Source organism: Pristiophorus japonicus, chromosome 3 (genome assembly GCF_044704955.1).
Source record: "Pristiophorus japonicus isolate sPriJap1 chromosome 3, sPriJap1.hap1, whole genome shotgun sequence".
Classification (NCBI taxonomy): Eukaryota; Metazoa; Chordata; class Chondrichthyes; family Pristiophoridae; genus Pristiophorus; species Pristiophorus japonicus.
In genome coordinates this window covers 23,525,577-23,546,283 of record NC_091979.1, presented here as the reverse complement: position 1 = coordinate 23,546,283, position 20,707 = coordinate 23,525,577, and the positions used below count along the sequence as shown (strand labels likewise).

General features: G+C 46.7%; 1 protein-coding gene across 2 annotated transcripts in view; it reads left to right on the top strand.

Moving 5' to 3' along the window:
* The window catches only part of sema5ba (sema domain, seven thrombospondin repeats (type 1 and type 1-like), transmembrane domain (TM) and short cytoplasmic domain, (semaphorin) 5Ba), a 483,409-nt gene that overhangs the window by 330,793 nt on the left and 131,909 nt on the right, over nt 1–20,707 (top strand). Inside the window, exons 12-13 of one of the 2 annotated variants that reach the window (XM_070875253.1) lie at nt 247–454; nt 13,518–13,635. In XM_070875253.1, the coding sequence (XP_070731354.1) occupies nt 247–454; nt 13,518–13,635 (326 nt within the window). The remainder of the gene's footprint in view (nt 1–246; nt 455–13,517; nt 13,636–20,707) is intronic. The other variant, XM_070875254.1, reaches the window with a different exon arrangement.

Genomic DNA, 20,707 nt, shown 5'->3' with positions numbered 1-20,707 from the left:
ATTCTCGACCCCATAGTGCTATGGATGCTGAATCGTTGAGTATATTCAAGACTGAGGTCAATAGATTTTTGGAGTCGAGGGGAATCAAGGGATATAGGGATCGGGCGGGAAAGTGTAGTTGAGGTCGAAGATCAGTCGTGATCTTTATCGAATGGCGGAGCAGGCTCGAGGGGCTCTTGCTCCTAATTCTTATGCTCTTATGTTCAACTTGCACTTTTTTCCCCCCAATTTTCTTTTTGAACTTAGAGCACGGCACCATCCTGAAAACCCTCTCGTCGGAGAACAAGAGTCTGCGTGGCTGCTACTTGGAAGAGCTGCAACTGCTTCCCCCGGGCCAACGGGAACCGATCCGGAGCCTGCAGATCCTTCACAGCGACAGGTCCCTGTTCGTGGGATTGAACGGGAGAGTATTGAAGATCCCACTGGCACGCTGCTTCTCCTACAGAACTGAGATGTGAGTCCGCCCCGCCCCGCCCCGAATCGTCGGCTGAAACCGCATTTGCTTGCATCTGTCTGTACAGGCCACACCTGGAATACTGCGTGCAGTTTTGGTTTCCGTATTTATGAAAGGATATACTTCCTGGGGAGGCAGTTCAGAGAAGGTTCACTCGGTTGATTCCGGGGTTGAGGGGCTTTGACTTACGAGGAAAGGTTGAGTAGGTTGGGCCTCTACTTACTGGAATTCAGAAGAATGGGAGGTGATCTTATCGAAACGTATAAGATTATGAGGGGGCTTGACAAGGTGGATGCAGAGAGGATGTTTCCATTGATGGGGCAGACTAGAACTCGGGGGCATGATCTTAGAATAAGGGGCTGCCCATTTAGAACCGAGATGAGGAGGAATTTCTTCTCTCAGAGGGTTGTAAATCTCTGGCATTCGCTGTCTCAGAGTGCTGTGGAAGCTGGGACATTAAATAAATTTAAGACAAAAATAGACAGTTTCTTAACCGATAAGGGGTTATGGGGAGCGGGCAGGGAAGTGGAGCTGAGTCCATGATCGGATCAGCCATAGAAAATAGGTGCAGGGGTAGGCCATTCGGCCCTTCTAGCCTGCACCGCCATTCAATGAGTTCATGGCTGAACATGCAACTTCAGTACCCCATTCCTGCTTTCTCACCATACCCCTTGATTCCCCGAGTAGTAAGGACTTCATCTAACTCCTTTTTGAATATATTTAGTGAATTGGCCTCAACAACTTTCTGTGGTAGAGAATTCCACAGGTTCACCACTCTCTGGGTGAAGAAATTCCTCCTCATCTCGGTCCTAAATGGCTTCCCCCTTATCCTTAGACTGTGTCCCCTGGTTCTGGACTTCCCCAACATTGGGAACATTCTTCCTGCATCTAACCTGTCTAACCCCGTCAGAATTTTAAACGTTTCTATGAGGTCCCCTCTCATTCTTCTGAACTCCAGTGAATACAAGCCCAGTTGATCCAGTCTTTCTTGATAGGTCAGTCCCGCCATCCCGGGAATCAGTCTGGTGAACCTTCGCTGCACTCCCTCAATAGCAAGAATGTCCTTCCTCACGTTAGGAGACCAAAACTGTACACAATACTCCAGGTGTGGCTTCACCAAGGCCCTGTACAATTGTAGCAACACCTCCCTGCCCCTGTACTCAAATCCCCTCGCTATGAAGGCCAACATGCCATTTGCTTTCTTAACCGCCTGCTGTACCTGCATGCCAACCTTCAATGACTGATGTACCATGACACTCAGGTCTCTTTGCACCTCCCCTTTTCCTAATCTGTCACCATTCAGATAATAGTCTGTCTCTCTGTTTTTACCACCAAAGTGGATAACCTCACATTTATCCACATTATACTTCATCTGCCATGCATTTGCCCACTCACCTAACCTATCCAAGTCGCTCTGCAGCCTCATAGCATCCTCCTCGCAGCTCACACTGCCACCCAACTTAGTGTCATCCACAAATTTGGAGATACTACATTTAATCCCCTCGTCTAAATCATTAATGTACAGTGTAAACAGCTGGGGCCCCAGCACAGAACCTTGCGGTAGCCCACTAGTCACTGCCTGCCATTCTGAAAAGTCCCCATTTACTCCTACTCTTTGCTTCCTGTCTGACAACCAGTTCTCAATCCATGTCAGCACACTACCCCCAATCCCATGTGCTTTAACTTTGCACATTAATCTTTTGTGTGGGACCTTGTCGAAAGCCTTCTGAAAGTCCAAATATACCACATCAACTGGTTCTCCCTTGTCCACTCTACTGGAAACATCCTCAAAAAATTCCAGAAGATTTGTCAAGCATGATTTGCCTTTCACAAATCCATGCTGACTTGGACCTATCATGTCACCATTTTCCAAATGCACTGCTATGACATCCTTAATAATTGATTCCATCATTTTACCCACTACCGATGTCAGGCTGACCGGTCTATAATTCCCTGTTTTCTCTCTTCCCTCCTTTTTTAAAAAGTGGGGTTACATTGGCTACCCTCCACTCCATAGGAACTGATCCAGAGTCAATGGAATGTTGGAAAATGACTGTCAATGCATCCACTATTTCCAAGGCCACCTCCTTAAGTACTCTGGGATGCAGTCCATCAGGCCCTGGGGATTTATCGGCCTTCAATCTCATCAATTTCCCCAACACAATTTCCCGACTAATAAGGATTTCCCTCAGTTCCTCCTCCTTACTAGACCCTCCGACCCCTTTTATATCCGGAAGGTTGTTTGTGTCCTCCTTAGTGAATACCGAACCAAAGTACTTGTTCAATTGGTCCGCCATGATCTTATTAAATGGCGGAACAGACTCGATGGGCCGTATGGCCTACTCCTGCTCCTATTTTTTATGTTCTTATGTCTGACTGCGCTGTGCTCAGCTTCCCTCCCCATATCCGCCCTCCCCCCTTTCCTGGCTGCTGTCTGAATCATATTTGACCCTGAGCCGAGCTCCCGACCCCAAAGCCTCTCCATTCCCCCCCACCTTCCCCCTCTCCTGGCCGCTGTATTAGGCTGAACCAAACTGTCGGCAGCCACGGTGTCCTAACTGATCCTGAGCCGAGCTCTCGACCGCATAGCCTCTCCATCGCCAAGACCGCCTGCATCCCTCCTCCGTAAAATCGCTCGTCTCTGCCCCTCTCCGCTTATCTTCTGCTAAAACCCTCAGTTCAGTTGTTACTCCCGGGCTTGCCTATTCCAATGCTCTCCAGGCCGACCTCACATTTTCCACCCTGCAAAAACTTGCTTCACGGGTTCATTGCTTAAGAATTCATAGCAACACATTGCTATTAAGAACTAGTTGGTTTATTAACAAAGGTTTAACAAACACACTATGCATTACCAGTTCATCCACTTGACTCAAACTGCATATCCCATCGTGGATGACCTGGACCCAACTGACTGGGGTTTTATTGAGTCTTGCAACCATCACGTGACTGGCTAAGCCACTCACAATGCAACAGCTCCACAAACCTGCGAGCATACTCACAGGTGCCTACGTTACACTTGTGCACATCAAAAACTCTGCTGCTCATATCCTAACTCGCAACAAGTCCGGTTCACCCAACAGCCCTGTGCTCGCTGACCTACATTGGCTCCCGGTCCAGCAATTTAAAATTCTCGTTCTCTGTAACCTCCTCCAGCCCTGCAAACCTCCAAGAACTCTGCGTTCCTCTGATTCTGGCCTCTTGGCCATCCCCAATTTACTTTGCCCCATCCATTAGCGGATGTGACTTCAGCTGTTTAGGCCCCAAGCTCTGTAATTCCTTCCCTAAATCTCTCCGCCTCTCTATCTATCTCGCTCCTCCTTTAAGACGTTCCTTGAAACCTACCTCTTTGACTAAGCATTTGGCTCCTGGTCTGGCAATGCCTCAATTTTTAAAAAACCATTGGCCGTTTGGGCAAGCAGCCAGAACGTCACCATCTCTCTGTCGGATATCCCCGACAGCGCAAATTGGTATCGTGCGGTGAGGAGGGAGGAAGATTGCGGGGGTAAGGGCGGCATTGAGAAGGGAAATGGTATGTTGGCCTTTATTACAAGAGGATTTGAGTACAAGAGTAAAAACATCTTACTGCAATTATATAGGGCCCTGGTGAGACCACACCTGGAGTATTGTGTACAGTTTTGGTCTCCTTAACTAAGGAAGGATATACTTGTTATAGAGGGAGTGCAATGAAGGTTCACCAGACTGATTCCTGAGTGACTCTCTCTATGCCTCTCTCTCTCTATGCCTGTCTATGTGCCTTTCTTGGCTTCTCTCTATTTTCGCCTCTCTTTCTCTGCCTCTTTCCATACTAGTCTGTCTACTCTTTCTTCCTGTCCCGATTGATCTGTCGCCGCGTATCCGTATACTGATCTCTCTCTACTCAATCTTGTGTCTGTCTCTCTACCGAGCTGTCACTCTCTCTACTAATCTGTCTCTTCACCCATACTCATGTCCTTTTTCAATCTCTTTGCTTCTCTTTTATATCTATCTGCCACACAATATGCCCTGGTGAGACCGTACCTGTACAGTGTTGGTCTCCTTACCTAAGGAAGGATATAATTGCCATTGAGGGAGTGCAACGAAGGTTCACCAGACTGATTCCTGGGATGGGGAGATTGTCCTATGAGGAGAGATTGAGTAGACTAGGCTTATATTCTCTAGAGTTTGGAAGAATGAGAGGTGATCTCATTGAAACATACAAAATTCTGTCAGGGCTTGACAGGGTCGATGCAGGGAGGATTTTTCTCCTGGCTGAGGAGCCGAGAACCAGGGGGTCATAGTCTCAGAATAAGAGGTCGGTCATTCAGGACTGAGCTGAGGAGAAACTTCTTCACTCAGAGTGTGGTGAATCTTTGGAATTCTCTACCCCAAAGGGCTGTGGAGGTTCAGTCTTTGAGTATATTCAGGACAGAGAGCGATAGATTTTTGGATGTTAAGGGAATCGAGGGATATGGGGAACAGGCGGGAAAGTGGAGTTGAGATAAAAGATCAACAATGATCTTATTGAATGGCAGAGCAGGCTCGAGGGGCCAAATGACCTACTCCTGCTCCTAATTCATATATAAAGCGGGAAAAAACATTGTCGAAGTCTTTTGGTTGTCCGAACGTTTGAGGTGTGAGCAAACGGTAGCTACAGCTGTGGATAATTACCTGTTACCCGACTCCGCTCCGAGTCAGCCATTTTGCACCTCCACTAAGTACAGCACTGTCAGAAAACAGATGTCTAGTGTACACTGCATCACCTATGGAATCATAAGCTTTCAGAGTACCGGGAAAAATGACTTCCTTCCTAGCTGACGCATGCCTTAAATAATATGATTATTTCCAATTAAAACTTCACTTCTTGACAGTCCAGATTAAATTATATTTTCTCTGGATATTACTTGTCAAGGTCCGATATCCCCTGTTGATTGGGCTCATTAGAATTAGGTTTCCGATTCTCTACTGAGTCAGCAAGAAGCCTGAACACTCTACATCCACTTTCTCTCTCTCTCTCTCTTATTAAATTGGCAGTCGGGTCGATGAGGGATTTTTTTTCCCCATCCTCCTCATGCCTCCTCCCATGACTTCCCTCACGGCTTAGAGTTCAGTCTCCATCGCTGTGCCAAACAGATCAACAAAGGTCCTGTTGCCTCAAATATAAAACTCTCAGCCTTGGCTGTCAGCTGTGGCTCAGTGGGCAGCACTCTTTCACCTCTGGGTCAGAAGGTTGTGGGTTCCAGGGACTTGAGCACATAAATCCAGGCTGGCACTCCTTGGATTTATCCCTCAATCAACAGAAGAAAAACAGATTATTTGGTCATTATCAAATTGCTGTTTGTGGGAGCTTGCTGTGTGCAAATTGGCTGCCGCGTTTCCCGCATTACAACAGTGACTGCATTTCAAAAAGTACTTCATTGGCTGTAAAGCGCTTTGAGACGTCCGGTGGTCGTGAAAGGCGCAAAATAAATCCAAGTCTTTCTTTCTTTGTGTTCAAATCTCTCCATGGCCTCACCCCTCCCTATCTCTGTAACCTCCTGTTTGACAAATTTGCTGGAGTTCTTTGAGGATGTAACGAACAGGGTGGATAAGGGGGAACCAGTGGATGTGGTGTATTTGGATTTCCAGAAGGCATTCGATAAGGTGCCACATAAGAGGTTACTGCACAAGATAAAAGCTCACGGGGTTGGGGGTAATATATTAGCATGGTTAGAGGATTGGCTAACTAACAGAAAACAGAAAGTCGGGATAAATGGGTTATTTTCCGGTTGGCAAACAGTGACTAGTGGAGTGCTGCAGGGATCGGTGCTGGGGCCTCAACTATTTACAATCTATATTAATGACATGGATGAAGAGACCGAGTGTAATGTAGCCAAGTTTGATGATGATACAAAGATGGGTGGGAAAACAAATTGTGAGGAGGACAGAAAAAATCTGCAAAGGGATATATACAGGCTAAGTGAGTGGGCAAACATTTGGCAGATGGAGTATAATGTGTGAAAATGTGAGGTTATCCACTTTGGCAGAAATAATAGAAAAGCAAATTATAATTTAAATAGAGAAAAATTGCAAAGTGCTGCAGTATAGAGAGACCTGGGGATCCTTGTACATGAAACACAAAAAGTTAGTATGCAGGTACAGCAAGTAATCAGGAAGGCAAATGGAATGTTGGTCTTTGTTGCCAGGGGAGATAGAGTATAAAAGCAGAGATGTTCTGCTACAACTGTACAGAGTATTGGTGAGGCCACACCTGGAGTACTGCACACAGTTTTGATCTCTGTAGTTAAGGAAGGATATACTTGTATTGGAGGCTGTTCAGAGAAGGTTCACTAGTTTGATTCCGGAGATGAGGGCCTATACTCATTGGAGTTCAGAAGAATGAGAGGTGATCTTGTTGAAACTTATAAAATAATGAGGGGGCTTGACAAGGTGGATGCAGAGAGGATATTTCCACTCATAGGGGAAACTAAAAGTCGGGGACATAGTCTTAGAATATGGGGACCGCCCATTTAAAACTGAGATGAGGAGAAATTTCTTCTCTCAAATGGTCGTAAATCTGTGGAATTCTATGCCTCAGAGAGCTGTGGAGGCTAGGTCATGAATATATTTAAAGCGGAGATAGACAGATTTTTGAACGATAAGGTTATGGGAAGCGGGCAGGGAAGTGGAGCTGAGTCCATGATCAGATCAGCCATGATCTTATTGAATAGCGGAGCAGGCTTGAGGGGCCAAATGGCCTACTCCTGTTCCTATTTCTTATGTTGTTACGTTCTCTTCTAGTCCTACAGCCCTCTGAGATATAGGCGCTCCTCCAATTCTGGCCTCCTGTGTGTCACTGTACGCCAAGCCGCAGTGAATCTGCGTGCCAAATCCCGGTGACCCCGCATGCCAACCAGCACTGACCCCGCACGCCAACCCGCGGCGACCTTGCCTGCCAAACCCCGGTGGCCCCGCACGCCAACCCTCAGTGACCCCGCTCTCCAACCCGCTGCAACCTCGCCTGCCAAACCCCGGTGACCCCGCACGCCAAACGCTGGTGACCCTGCAAGTCAAACCTGAGTGACCTCGCCTGCCAACCCCCGCTGACCCCGCATGCCAACCCTCGGTGACCCCGCACACCAACCCGCGACGACCTCGCCTGCCAACCGCCGGTGGCCCTAACGCGCCAACCCGCCTGTTTGTTTAGGGTTGGCCATTTGCGATTTGTTTGTCCAGCCATGCTAAGCGACTTCAGCTTCTTTAAGAGTCGACCGTCAATTAGAGTCATGCGTAGGGAGCCCAGGGAGAGATGGAAGGTTCCCTTTTCTAATCATCATCATAGGCAGTCCTCGGGATCGAGGAAGACTTGCTTCCACTCCTGAAGTGAGTTCTTTGGTGGCTGAACAGTCCAATATGAGAGCCACAGACTCTGTCACAGGTGGGACAGATAGTCGTTGAGGGAAGGGGTGGGTGGGACAGGTTTGCCGCACACTCCTTCCGCTGCCTGCGCTTGATTTCTGCATTCTCTCGGCGTTGAGACTCGAGGTGCTCAGCACCCTCTCGGATGCACTTCCTCCACTTAGGGCGATCTTGGGCCAGGGACTCCCAGGTGTCGGTGGGGATGTTGCACTTTATCAGGGAGGCTTTGAGGGTGTCCTTGTAGCGTTTCCTCTGCCCACCTTTGGCTCATTTGCCGTGAAGGAGTTCCGAGTAGAGCGCTTGCTTTGGGAGTCTCGTGTCTGGCATCCGAACTATGTGGCCTGCCCAGCGGAGCTGATCGAGTGTGGTCAGTGCTTCAGTGCTGGGATGTTAGCCTGAATGAGGACGCTGATGTTAGTGCGCCTGTCCTCCCAGGATCTTGCGGTGACATCATTGGTGATATTTCTCCAGGAACTTGAAGTGTCTACTGTACATGATCCATGTCTCTGAGCCATACAGGAGGACAGGTAGGAAAGGACATTAGTGAACCACATTGGGATTTTATGACAATTAGTCAACTTTTGTGGCCCGTTTGTGGTCCCAGCCCACAGATTACCAGATGGATTGAATTCAATTGCAAAACTTGGCCATCATGCCATTTGAACACATGATCCTGAGGTTGCTGATCCGGTATCATAAACGCTACAGTACAATAATAATCCAAGTTGTCTGACCAAGGGAGGAGAGGAAAATATTGCTGAGTGCACATTGATTTATCGCTAACATTTCAGATTGCATAGCAATACAACTCTGCTGTGTGTGCGTGAATGTTCACATCCATGGAGAGAGATAAGCTGGCCAAACAGAGACTTACTAAATCCACAGCAATACTTTGCAGAGCAAGCGTCCAGGGAAATGGAGGAACTTTTGTTATGTAAAAGATCTTTTTTTTGTTGGCGAGTGGGTGTAGTGCCAAATTATTTGTGTCCCTCCCTTCTTCTGCTGAAGACGACATTTCACGAAGTAGGTACAGATCCACCAATCATGACCTGCTCCTCTGAACCCCCGCACAGTGGCCAATCCTCATTTTACGAGCCCTCGAGTGCCACTTCAGGTGACTCGTGTACAAGAGATTTATTCCGTCCTTACTTGGCGTTGTCCACATGCCTGCACTTCCAATGTGAGTCACCTGATAGAAGACAGGACTGCAGACTCGATGGGCCAAATGATCACTTCATCCAAATCATTAATATAGATTGTAAATAGTTGAGGACCCAGCACCGATCCCTGCGGCACCCCACTAAGTCACTGTTTGCCAACCGGAAATTGACCCATTTATCCCGACTCTCTGTTATCTGTTCGTTAGCCAATCCTCTGTCCATGCTGATATATTACCCCCAACCCCGTGAGCTTTTATTTTGTAGCAGTAACCTCTTATGTGGCACCTTATCGAATGCCTTCTGGAAATCCAAATACACCACATCCACTGGTTCCCCCTTATCCACTCTGCTTGTTACACCCTCAAAGAACTCCAGCAAATTTGTCCAACAGGAGGTTACAGAGATAGGGTGCGGTGAGACCATGGAGGGATTTGAACACAAAGAAAAAAAAAAGTTCAGCACAGAAGGAGGCCATTCAGCCCATCGAATCTGCGCCAGCTCTTTCGAAGAACAATCCAGTTAGTCCCACTCCTCCCTCCGCTCTTTCCCCATGTCACTGCAATTTTTCCTCCTTAAAGTATTCATCCAATTCTCTTTGGAAAGCTACTATTGAATCTGTATCCACCGCCCTATCAGGCAGGGCATTCCGAATACTAACCACTCGTTGCTTAAAAATGTTTCTCCTCATGTCGCCTCTGGTTCTTTTGCCAGTCGCCTTAAATCTGTGCCTTCTGGTTATCAGCCATTGGAAACCATTTCTCTTTATTTACTCTATCTAGACCCCTCGTGATTTTAAACACCTCTTATCAAATCTCATCTTGGCTTTCTCCATCTTTCAATGTGGCGTTAAACTGAGGCCCCGTCTGCCCTGTCAGGTGGATGTAAAAGATCCCACGGCACGATTTTGAAGAAGAGCAGGGCTGATAGCCCCGGTGTCCTGGGCCAATATTTATCCTTCAATCAACAAAACAAAAAAAAAAACAGATTATCTGGTCATTATCACAAGTGCTGTTTGTGGGAGCTTGCTTGTGCACAAATTGGCTGCCGCGTTTCCCACATTACAACAAGTGACTACACTCCGAAAAAGTACTTCATTGGCTGTTAAGCGGTTTTGAGACTTCCGGAGTCGTGAAAGGCGCTATATAAATGCACCTTTCTCTGCTCCAAGGAGAGCAACCCCAGCTTCAGAATGACAATCTCTGGTGTCTAGGCTCACCCGTCAAGGAATGCCAATTGGGCACGATGCCAGCGGAACCGCATTCTCTTACCAAGAGTCGATGTCTTCGGTGGGGGGGGGGGGGGGGGCAGGTTTTTTTTTTGTGAATGGAATCTCAGCTGGCCTGGTCGCCTTGGCGACGGAGCAGCCAGCGTCTCTGAATCTGCTTCCGACGTCTCGGTGGTGGGGGGTGGGGGGCGGCGGTTTGTGTGCGCGGTGGGGGTTTTTTTTTCCAACAAGCGTGAACAAAGTTGCGACGAAAGGGGAAAAAGATCAAAGCAGTGGGAAGTTATTCCCCCTGAGATTTCACTGAAGGGCGGCGGAGGGCGAAGTAGAGTTTGCACGTTACGCCCTCTTGAGCAGCACAATTATAGATTCCCTCCTTCAGGGCTGAGCCACCGCTGGAGCTGGAGAGAGAGCGGGTCTGAGCTGTGCACTAACTGTCACAGGCTTGTCACTGGAGGTGGCAGTGGTGGGAACAATTTGACGTGATGAATGAAGAGTTGTCACACAAGAAATGTATTGGCACAACATTAAAGTGTTGTGGCTTATATGTAACTTTTATTTTGCGTTTTGGTGCCAAAATCTGGGCAGTCAACACCACAAAGACTCACCATGTTGATTTGTGATTGTTTCAATTTCTCTGGAGTGCTCTTGCAAGCTGTAAAATGACTTTACGATTGCTTTGAGAACATAAGAAATAGGAGCAGGAATGGACCATTTAGGCCCTCGAGCCTGCTCCGCCATTCAATAAGAACATGGCTGATCTGATCATGGCCTCAACTCCACTTCCCTGCCCGCTCCCCATAACCCTTGACTCCCTTATCATTCAGATATCTGTCTATCACCACCTTACGTATATTCAATGACCCAGTCTCCACAGCTCTCATAGAGAATTCCAAAGATTCAAAGAGAAGAAGTTTCTCCTCATTTCCAGTTTAAATGGGCGACCCCTTATTCTGAAACTATGCCCCCTAGTTCTAGATTCCCCCAGGAGGGGAAACATCCTCTCAGCATCGACCCTGTCGAGCCCCCTCAGAATCTTATACGTTTCAATAAGATCACCTCTCATTCTTCTAAACTCCAATGAGTACAGGCCCAACCTGCTCAACCTTTCTTCATAAGACAAATCCTTCACCTCAGGAATCAACCTGGTGAACCTTCTCTGAACTCCCTCCTTTGTGCGATAATAGGTTGTCTGTCAGAACTCTCTTGCCTTCTGGCTATCGAAGTAGGCAGAGCTGATTTTTAACACTGGCTGATACTTTCTGGCAGGGTGACAAGTTTGTGTAAAACCCTCCCTGTCTCGCACTTCATTCCTGGCTTGCTGTGGTCCATGTCGGTAAACAAGTATCGCCGTCGCCTTGGATACCGAACCAGACGCAGGCTCCGTTCATGCATGTCTCTCGATGGGCGTCAGGTTACCCATTGGTGTTTGCTCGCCCAAGCTTAACCCTTCCGGATTCTCAATCATGCATCATCATCATCATCATCATAGGCAGTCCCTCGAAATCGAGGAAGGGCTTGCTTCCACTCCAAAAGTGAGTTCTCAGGTGACTGAACAGTCCAATACGGGAATTACAGTCTCTGTCACAGGTGGTTGGAGGAAAGGGTGGGTGGGGAGTCTGGTTTGCCGCACGCTCCTTCCGCTGCCTGCACTTGCTTTCTGCATGCTTTTGGCGACGAGACTCGAGGTGCTCAGCGCCGAGAGCAAGGTGCTCAATCGTGCTCCACACCGTTTTGTTCCCTCATTTCAGTGAGATTATGCTGCTGACTTCCATTAAACCTTCGACTCGTACAACACAGAAGGGGGCCGTTCAGCCCATCGTGTCTGCGCCAGCTCTTCGAAAGAGCAATCCAGTTAGTCCCATAGATCTTTCCCCGTAGCCCTGCAAATTTTTACTTTCCAAGTATTTATCCAATTCCCTTTTGAAAGTTACTACTGAATCTGCTTCCACCGCCCTTGTTAGACAGTGCGTTTCAGATCTCCCCCCTGGCCCTTTTGCCAATTGTCTTCAATCTCTGGTTACCGACCCACCAATTTGTCTTCTATCAACAGAGGGTTGTGGTTTCAAGGCCCACTCCAGGGACTTGAACAGAAAAATCTAGGCTGGAACTCCAGTGCAGTGCTGAGGGAGAGCTGTACTGTCGGAGGTGCCGTCTTTAGGATGAGATGTTAAACCGAGGCCTCTCTCTCTCAGGTGGAAGTAAAAGATCCCATGGCACTATTTCGAAGAAGAGCACGGGAGTTATCCCCGGTGTCCTGACCAGTATTCGTCCCTCAATCAACATTAAAAAAACCCAGCTTAACTGGTCATTATCACAGTGCTGTTTGTGGGAGCTTGATGTGAGTAAAATTGGCTGCCGCGTTTCTAACATTACAACAGTGACCACACTCCAAAAGTACTTCATTGGCTGTAAAAAGCTTTGAGACGTCCAGTGGTCGTGAAAGGCGCTATATAAATGCAAATCTTCTTTCTTCCTCATCTTACCCCATCAACGTATCCTTCTATTCCTTTCTCCCTCATATGCTTATTTAACTTTCCCTTAAATGCAACTATACTATTTGCCTCAACCACTCCCTGTGGTAGCGACTCTTTGGGTAAAGAATTTTCTTCTGAATTCCCTGTTGGATTTCTTGGTGACTATCTTATATTGATGGCCTCTAGTTATGCTCTTCCCCACAAGTGGAAACATTCTCCCTGTACCCACGAGTGGATGAACTGGTAATGTGTAGTGTGATTGTTAAATTTTTGCTAACAAGCCAACGAGTTCTTAATAGCAATGTGTTGCAATGAATGCTTAATTAAGCAAAGAACCCATGAAGCAAATCCATTACACTGCTGTATCAAAGCCTTTCCGAATTTTAAAGACCTCTATTAGGTCACCCCTCAGCCTTCTTTTTTCAAGAGAAAAGAGACCCAGGCTGTTCATCCTTTACCTGATATGTAAACCCTCGAAATTCTGGTATCATCCTTGTAAATCTGCCCAGCCCTTCCACACTATTCCTATTCCTATAAATACTCCCAAAGAACAACAAAGGTATAATCGACAAAATTACCAAACCTTACATAAGTTTTTATTCCAAATTTGTGCTGAATTTTTTTTTTATTGTGCTGATTATTAGCTTTTGTGGTCATGGTGGCTGCCCTGGGTTTTAAGTCCTTGTGGCATGCCAAGAATGAGCGTATTCATCTCTACACCGCTGGTGTGAGGATGCGTTTGACAGATCTCTGGACTAACGTCAGCTCATTGCCTTCTTCAGAGTTCATTTTTTTTTGGTTAATTATTCATGGCTGTATCTGATTGGCAGGACTTGTCTTGGAGCCAGGGATCCTTACTGCGGCTGGGACCTGGGGCAGAAACGATGCACCACCATCGAGGATAGTTCCAACATGAGCCTGTGGAACCAGAACATCACGGAGTGTCCGGTATGTGCCAGGCTCAACTCATCTAAAATTCATGGGCTGATCTGATCATGTCTCTTTGTTTACTGCCAGCTATCTTTTATCATCAAGGCCCTGGAGAGGGTGCAGAGATGATTCACTAGAATGGTACCAGGGACGAGGGACTTCAGTTTACATGGAGAAACTAGAGACGGTGCAGAAAAGATTTACAAGAATGGTTCCAGGGATGAGGGACTTCAGTTTCATGGATAGACTGGAGAGGCTGGGGTTGTTCTCCTTGGAGCAGAGAAGGTTGAGAGGAGATTTGATCGAGCGGTTCAAAATCATGAGGGGTCTGGACAGAGCAGATAGAGAGAAACTGTTCCCATTAGATGCAGAGAGGATATTTCCACTCATAAAGGAAACTAAAACTAGGGGACATAGTCTTAGATTAAGGGGCTGCCCATTTAAAACTGAAATGAGGAGAAATCTCTTCTCTCAGAGGGTTGTAAGTCTGTGGAATTCTCTGCCCCAGAGGGCTGTGGAGGCTGGGTCTTTGAATATATTTAAGGTGGAGATAGACAGATTTTTAAGCAATAAGGGAGTAAAGGGTTCTGTGGAGCGGGCAGGGAAGTGGAGCTGAGTCCATGATCAGATCAGCCCATGATCTTACTGAATGGTGGAGCAGGCTCGAGGGGCCAAATGGCTTACTCCTGCTTCTATTTCTTATGTTCTTATTGGTAGAAGGGTCAAGAACCAGTGGACACAAATTTAAGGTGATTGGCAAAAGAACCAAAGGCAACATAAGAAAAAAAATGTTTACGCAGCGAGTGCACTGCCTGAAAGGGTGATGGAGGCTGACTCAATTTTATCTTTCAAAAGGCAGTTGGATAAGTGTCTGAAGGGAAACAAATTGCAGGAATACGGGGAAAGGGACTAGCTGAGAGTCGGCACGGGCTCGATGGTCGAATAGACATCTTTCTTGCTATGATTCTAAGCTGAGGTTGTAGTCCTTAGAGTGGAGAAGGTTAAGTGGAGGTTTAATAGTGTCATCCTAGATTTAGTCCCTGGAGTGGGACTCAAACCCACAAACTTCTGGCTCAGAGGCGAGAGTGCTACCATCTGAGCCACGGCAGACATGATAAGTCAGTGGTGGCGATCTGTGAGTGTCTTGGTATTAGTTAACGTCAACTTCTCAAAAAACACACTCTCCTATGTTAACGGGGCCGAAATACAGAAAGCAGGTACGCCTATGATTTTTAGAGTGCTACAAGTCAGACTGGTTGCACCTCTACAGAGCCGGGATCAATATCCTCGCCGAGTGGGGGGGGTTTGCTAGGGCCGTTGGGGAGGGTTTAAATTAGCTTGGCAGGGGAATGGGAACCTGAGAATAGATTCAGTAGGGAGGGGAATAAAGCTGGAATTAGAAAGCAAAACTGTAAAAAGTGAGTTTGAAGGACAGAGGAAACAAGCAGGTAAAAAGGGTAAATGCACGTAGCATTCGTAATAAAATAGATGAGTTGATGGCACAAATAGATACAAATGGGTATGATCTGATAGCCATTACAGAGATGTGGTTGTAAGGTGACCAAGACTGGGAACTAAATATTCAGGGGTATTTGACAATTTGGAAGAACACACAGAAAGGAAAAGGAGCACTGTTAATAAAGGATGGGATCAGTGCATTAGTGAGAAACGCTATTTGCTCGGAAGATGAAGATGTTGAATCGGTTTGGGTGGAGATAAGGAATAATAAAGGGAAAAAGTCACTAGTCTATAGGCCCCCTAACAGTAGTTACACTGTTGTATGGAGTATAAATCAAGAAATAATGGAGGCTTGCAATAAAGGAACGGCAATAATCATGGGCGATTTTAACCTTCTTATTGATTGGACAGGATAGCCTTGAGGAGGAGTTCATGGAGTGTATCCGGGATAGTTTTCTTGAATAGTACGTTGCGGAACCGACCAGGGAGCAAGCTATCTTACATCTGGTACTGTGTAATGAGACAGGATTAATAAACGATCTCCTTGTAAAGGATCCTCTAGGAATGAGTGACCATAACATGGTTGAATTTCAAATTCAGTTGGAGGGTGAGAAAGTTCAATCTCAAACCAGGGTTCTAAGTTTAAATAAAGGAGACTACAAAGGTATGAGGGCAGAGTTGGCTAAAGCGGACTGGGAAAATAGACTAAAGAATGGGACAGTTGATGAGAAGTGCCAGACACTTAAGGAGATATTTCATAACTCGCAACAAAAATATATCCCAATGAGAAGGAAAGACTGTAAGAGAAGGGATAACCATCCATGGCTAACTAAGGAAATAAGGGATGGTATCAAATTGAAAACAAGGGCATACAATGTGGTCAAGACTAGTGGGAGGCCAGAGGATTGGTACGTTTTTAAAAGCCAGCAGAGAACGACTAAAAATATGATTAAAAGAGGGAAGATAGATTATGAAAGTAAACTAGCACGAAATATAAAAATAGATAGTAAGAGTTTCTACAGGTACATAAAAAGGAAAAGAGTGACTAAAGTAAATGTTGGTCCCCTGGAGGATCAGATTGGGGAATTAATAATGGAGAACAGGGAAATGGCAGAGATGTTGACAAGTATTTTATATCGGTCTTCCTCCCTACCTATAGCCCCTTGGTTATCCCAATAGTGGAAAATCAAAGGGCTATAGGTAGGGAGGAACTTAATACAATCACTAATGAAGTAGCACTAGGTAAAATAATGGGACTAAAGGCGGACAAGTCCCCTGGACCTGATGGCTTACATCTTGAGAGTCTTGAGAGAATTGGCAGCAGAGCTAGTGGATGCATTGGTTGTAATCTATCAAAATTCCCTGGATTCTGGGGTGGTCCCAGCAGATTGGAAAATCGCAAATGTAACACCCCTATTTAAAAAAGGAGGCAGACAAAAAGCAGGAAACTATAGACCAGTTAGCCTAACATCTGTCGTTGGGAAAATGCTGGAGTCCATTATTAAGGAAGCAGTTGCGGGAAATTTGGAAAAGCATGATTCAATCAAGCAGAGTCAGCAAGGATTTATGAAAGGGAAATCACGTTGAACAAATTTGCTGGAGTTCTTTGAGAATGTAACGAGCAGGATGGATAAGAGGGAAACCAGTGGATGTGATGTATTTGGATTTCCAGAAGGCATTCGATAAGGTGCCACATAAGAGGTTACTGCACAAGATAAAAGCTCACGGGGTTGGGGGTAATATATTAGCATGGATAGAGGATTGGCTAACTAACAGAAAACAGAGAGTCAGGATAAATGGGTCATTTTCCGATTGGCAAACGGTAATTAATGGGATGCCGCAGGGATCGGTGCTGGGTCCTCAACTATTTTCAATCTATATTAATGACTTAGATGAACGACCCGAGTGTAATGTAATCAAGTTTGCTGACAATAAAAGATGGGTGGGAAAGCAAATTGTGAGGAGGACGCAAGAAATCTGCAAAGGGATATAGACAGGCTAAGTGAGTGGGCAAAAATTTGGCAGATGGCGTATAATGTGTGAAAATGTGAGGTTATCCACTTTGTCAGAAATAATAGAAAAGCAACTTATAATTTAAACGGAGAAAAATTGCAAAGTGCTGCAGTACAGAGAGACCTGGGGTTCCTTGTGCATGAAACTCAAAAAGTTAGTATGCAGGTACAGCAAGTAATCAGGAAGGCAAATGGAATGTTGGCCTTTGTTGCAAGGGGGATAGAGTATAAAAGCAGAGAAGTCCTGCTACAACTGTACAGGGCATTGGTGAGACCACACCTGGAGTACTGCGTACAGGTTTGGTCTCTGTATTTAAGGAAGGACATACTTGCACTGGAGGCTGTTCAGAGAAGGTTCACTCGGTTGATTCCGGAGATGAGGGGGTTGACTTATGAGGACAGGTTGAGTAGATTGGGCTTATACTCATTGGAGTTCAGAAGAATGAGAGGTGATCTTATAGAAACATATAAGATAATAAGGGGGTTCGACAAGGTGGATGCAGAGAGGATGTTTCCACTCATAGGAGAAACTAAAACTAGGGGACATAGTCTTAGAATAAGGGGCCGCCCATTTAAAACTGAGATGAGAAATTTCTTCACTCAGAGGGTTGTAAATCTGTGGAATTCTCTGCCCCAGAGATCTGTGGAGGCTGGGTCATTGAATATATTTAAAACGGAGATAGACAGATTTTTGAGCAATAAGGAAGTGAAGGGTTATGGGGAGCAGGCAGGGAAGTGGAGCTGAGTCCATGATCAGATCAGCCATGATCTTATTGAATGGCGGAGCAGGCTCGAGGGGCCAAATGGCCTATTCCTGCTCCTATTTCTTTATGTTCGTATGTAACCATTCTATGATTCCAAGCTGTAGTTGTAGCCCTTAGAGCAGTGAAGGTTAAGTGGAGATTTAATAGTGTCATCCGAGATTTAGTCTCTGGATTGGGACTCAAACGGCAAGCGTGCTACCCGCTGAGCCACGGCAGGCATGATAAGTCAATAGTGGAGATCTGTGGGCGTCTTTGTATTAATTATTAGTTAACGTCAACTTCTTAAAAAAACGCACCCGCCTATGTTAATGGGGCTGAAATTCAGGTGCGGCAGAAAGCTGGCATACCTATGATTTTTAGAGTACTACTTACTGCTAGGAGCTCTGATGTGGTTGGAAGAGCCATTTTCAGGACTTTGACACTTTTTCAAAATCCCACAGGAAATGACTCGTAATGGGGGCGGGCCATAGACTTAAGGCCAGGCTGACTGGCTGAAAATCGGTCGGGCAGGAGCTGCACCGCTGTCAATCAGCAGTGGAATCGTGGTGACGTCACAGCACGTGTGTATAAGAATAAAAGAAATAGGAGCAGGAGTAGGCCATTTGGCCCCTCGAGCCTGCTCCGCCATTCAATAAGATCATGGCTGATCTGATCATGGATCAGCTCCACTTCCCTGACCGCTCCCCATAACCCGTCACTCCCATATCGCTCAAAAATCTGTCTATCTCCGCCTTAAATATAGTCAAAGACCCAGCCTCCACAGCTCTCTGAGGCAGAGAATTCCAGAGATTTACAACCCTCTGAGAGAAGAAATGTCTTCAAATCTCAGTTTTAAATGGGCGGCCCCTTATTGTAAGACTATGCCCCCTAGTTTTAGTTTCTCCTATGAGTGGAAACATCCTCTCTGCATCCACCTTGTCGAGCCCCCTCACTATCCCACAAGTCTCATTCCTCTGAACTCCAGTGTGTAGCGGTCCAACCTACTCAACCTTTCCTTACAAGTCAACGCCCTCATCTCCGGAATCAACCCAGTGCCACGCTCTCTCCCCTCCGTTAAAGGGGAGAGATTCTGTTATTTTAAATCTTCGCTCACTGGGCCACCAGGGTGGGTTTCGACCGGGCCAGGGGCCTGGCACCCAAGAGGGGGATCCCAGGCTGCCCGTTAGTGGCTCGACCAAACTCGGGGGGAGGGGGGGGAGGGTGGAGGCAGTTTTTTGCCGGCCGATCTGGAAGTCAGCCGGCAGAAATGTTTACACTGTGGCTGCGGCAGTGGGTCCTCCCCTTTATGGGCAGCCGCGCTACTGGGCCGCACTCAGTACGGAGATGGTGCACCGACAGAAACACCTGTCAGGGGCAACGCGCAGCGGGGGATCGACGGATAGAGCTTAATATCGCAAGGTAAATATTTTTGTTTAATAAAATTGGCGGTGCAACCCCTGATGACTCGCTTTCGGCAGTGATCAGAATCGGGCAGGATCGGGTCTAGGCCCAAAAATCCCCGACCCAAATTTAGGTCAGGTCGGCCAGTTGACCCCAAAGCGATTTTTTAAGAATGGCCCCCAAAAAATTGAGACCCTGAATTTCGGCCCCATTATATGTTTTATGCACTTGATTTTTGAAAACTGTTTTAATGCCATGAGCTAGCTATTAATCATTATGGAAGGTAGGGATATTCACTCATTCTCTCTTTCGGTCAAGCCTCGGAATTTGCCAACAGACTCTTAAAAAAATTTAGCTGATCAACTGGTTATTAAAAATTCAACAGCAAGCCAAATCCTGACACTCATCCACAAATCTCCTCATAATGTGGCATTGGCAGATAAAGCTGTAATTACACAGGAAAGGATTTGAACTTCTCTTTGGGGAGGGGAGAAAAAAATTGAACATTGTATTTTACTCCAAGAAGAAAATGGCATGACTGCGGCTAACTATGGAGTGTTTAGGGTCGTGCGCTCACACACGTCACTAATAGTGTCTCCAGATGCCAGCACGTGTACTTGTGCCAATTCCCTTGGCTGCTCGTATCCTAACTCGCACCCATCACCCCTGTGCTCACTGACCTACATTGGCTTCCGGTCCAGCAACGTCTCGAATTTAAAACTCTCATCCTCTGTCATCATCATAGGCAGTCCCTCGGAATCGAGGAAGATTTGCTGCCACTCTTAAAATGAGTCCTTAGGTGGCTGAACAGTCCAATACGAGAACCACAGTCCCTGTCACAGGTGGAACAGATAGTCGTTGAGAGTAAGGGAGGGTGGAACAGGTTTGCCGCACGCTCTTTCCGCTGCCTGCGCTTGTTTTCTGCATGCTCTCGGCGATGAGACTCGAAGTGCTCAGCGCCCTCCCGGATGCACTTCCTCCACTTAGGGCGATCTTTGGCCAGGGACTCCCAGATGTCAGTGCAAACCTCCAAGAACTCTGCGTTCCTCCGACTCTGGCCTCTTGCCACCCCCGAGTTACTTTGCCCCACCATTGGCAGGCGTGACTTCAGCTGTTTAGGCCCCAAGCTCTGTAATTCCCCTCCCTAAACCTCTCCGCCTCTCTCTCTTTCCTCCTTAAAACCTACCTCTTTGACCAAGCATTTGGTCACCTGTCCTAACATCCCCTCACGTGGCTCGGTGTCAGAGTTTGTCTGATTGCGCTCCTGTATAAATGCAAGTTGTTCCACATTTGGGAGGAAACTTCCAGGGAGATCCTTGGCTGTAGTCACATGCATCCTGGCAACCGGTTTCAGACAGGCCTTGGGAGCAGGCTGCCTCTCTGTCCTTTCAACCACCATTGATGTGTTGCCTAGCAAGACAAGGGGATGTGGGGGAAATTTTAATGGGTGGAGATCTGTCCTCCCCCTCCCCCCGG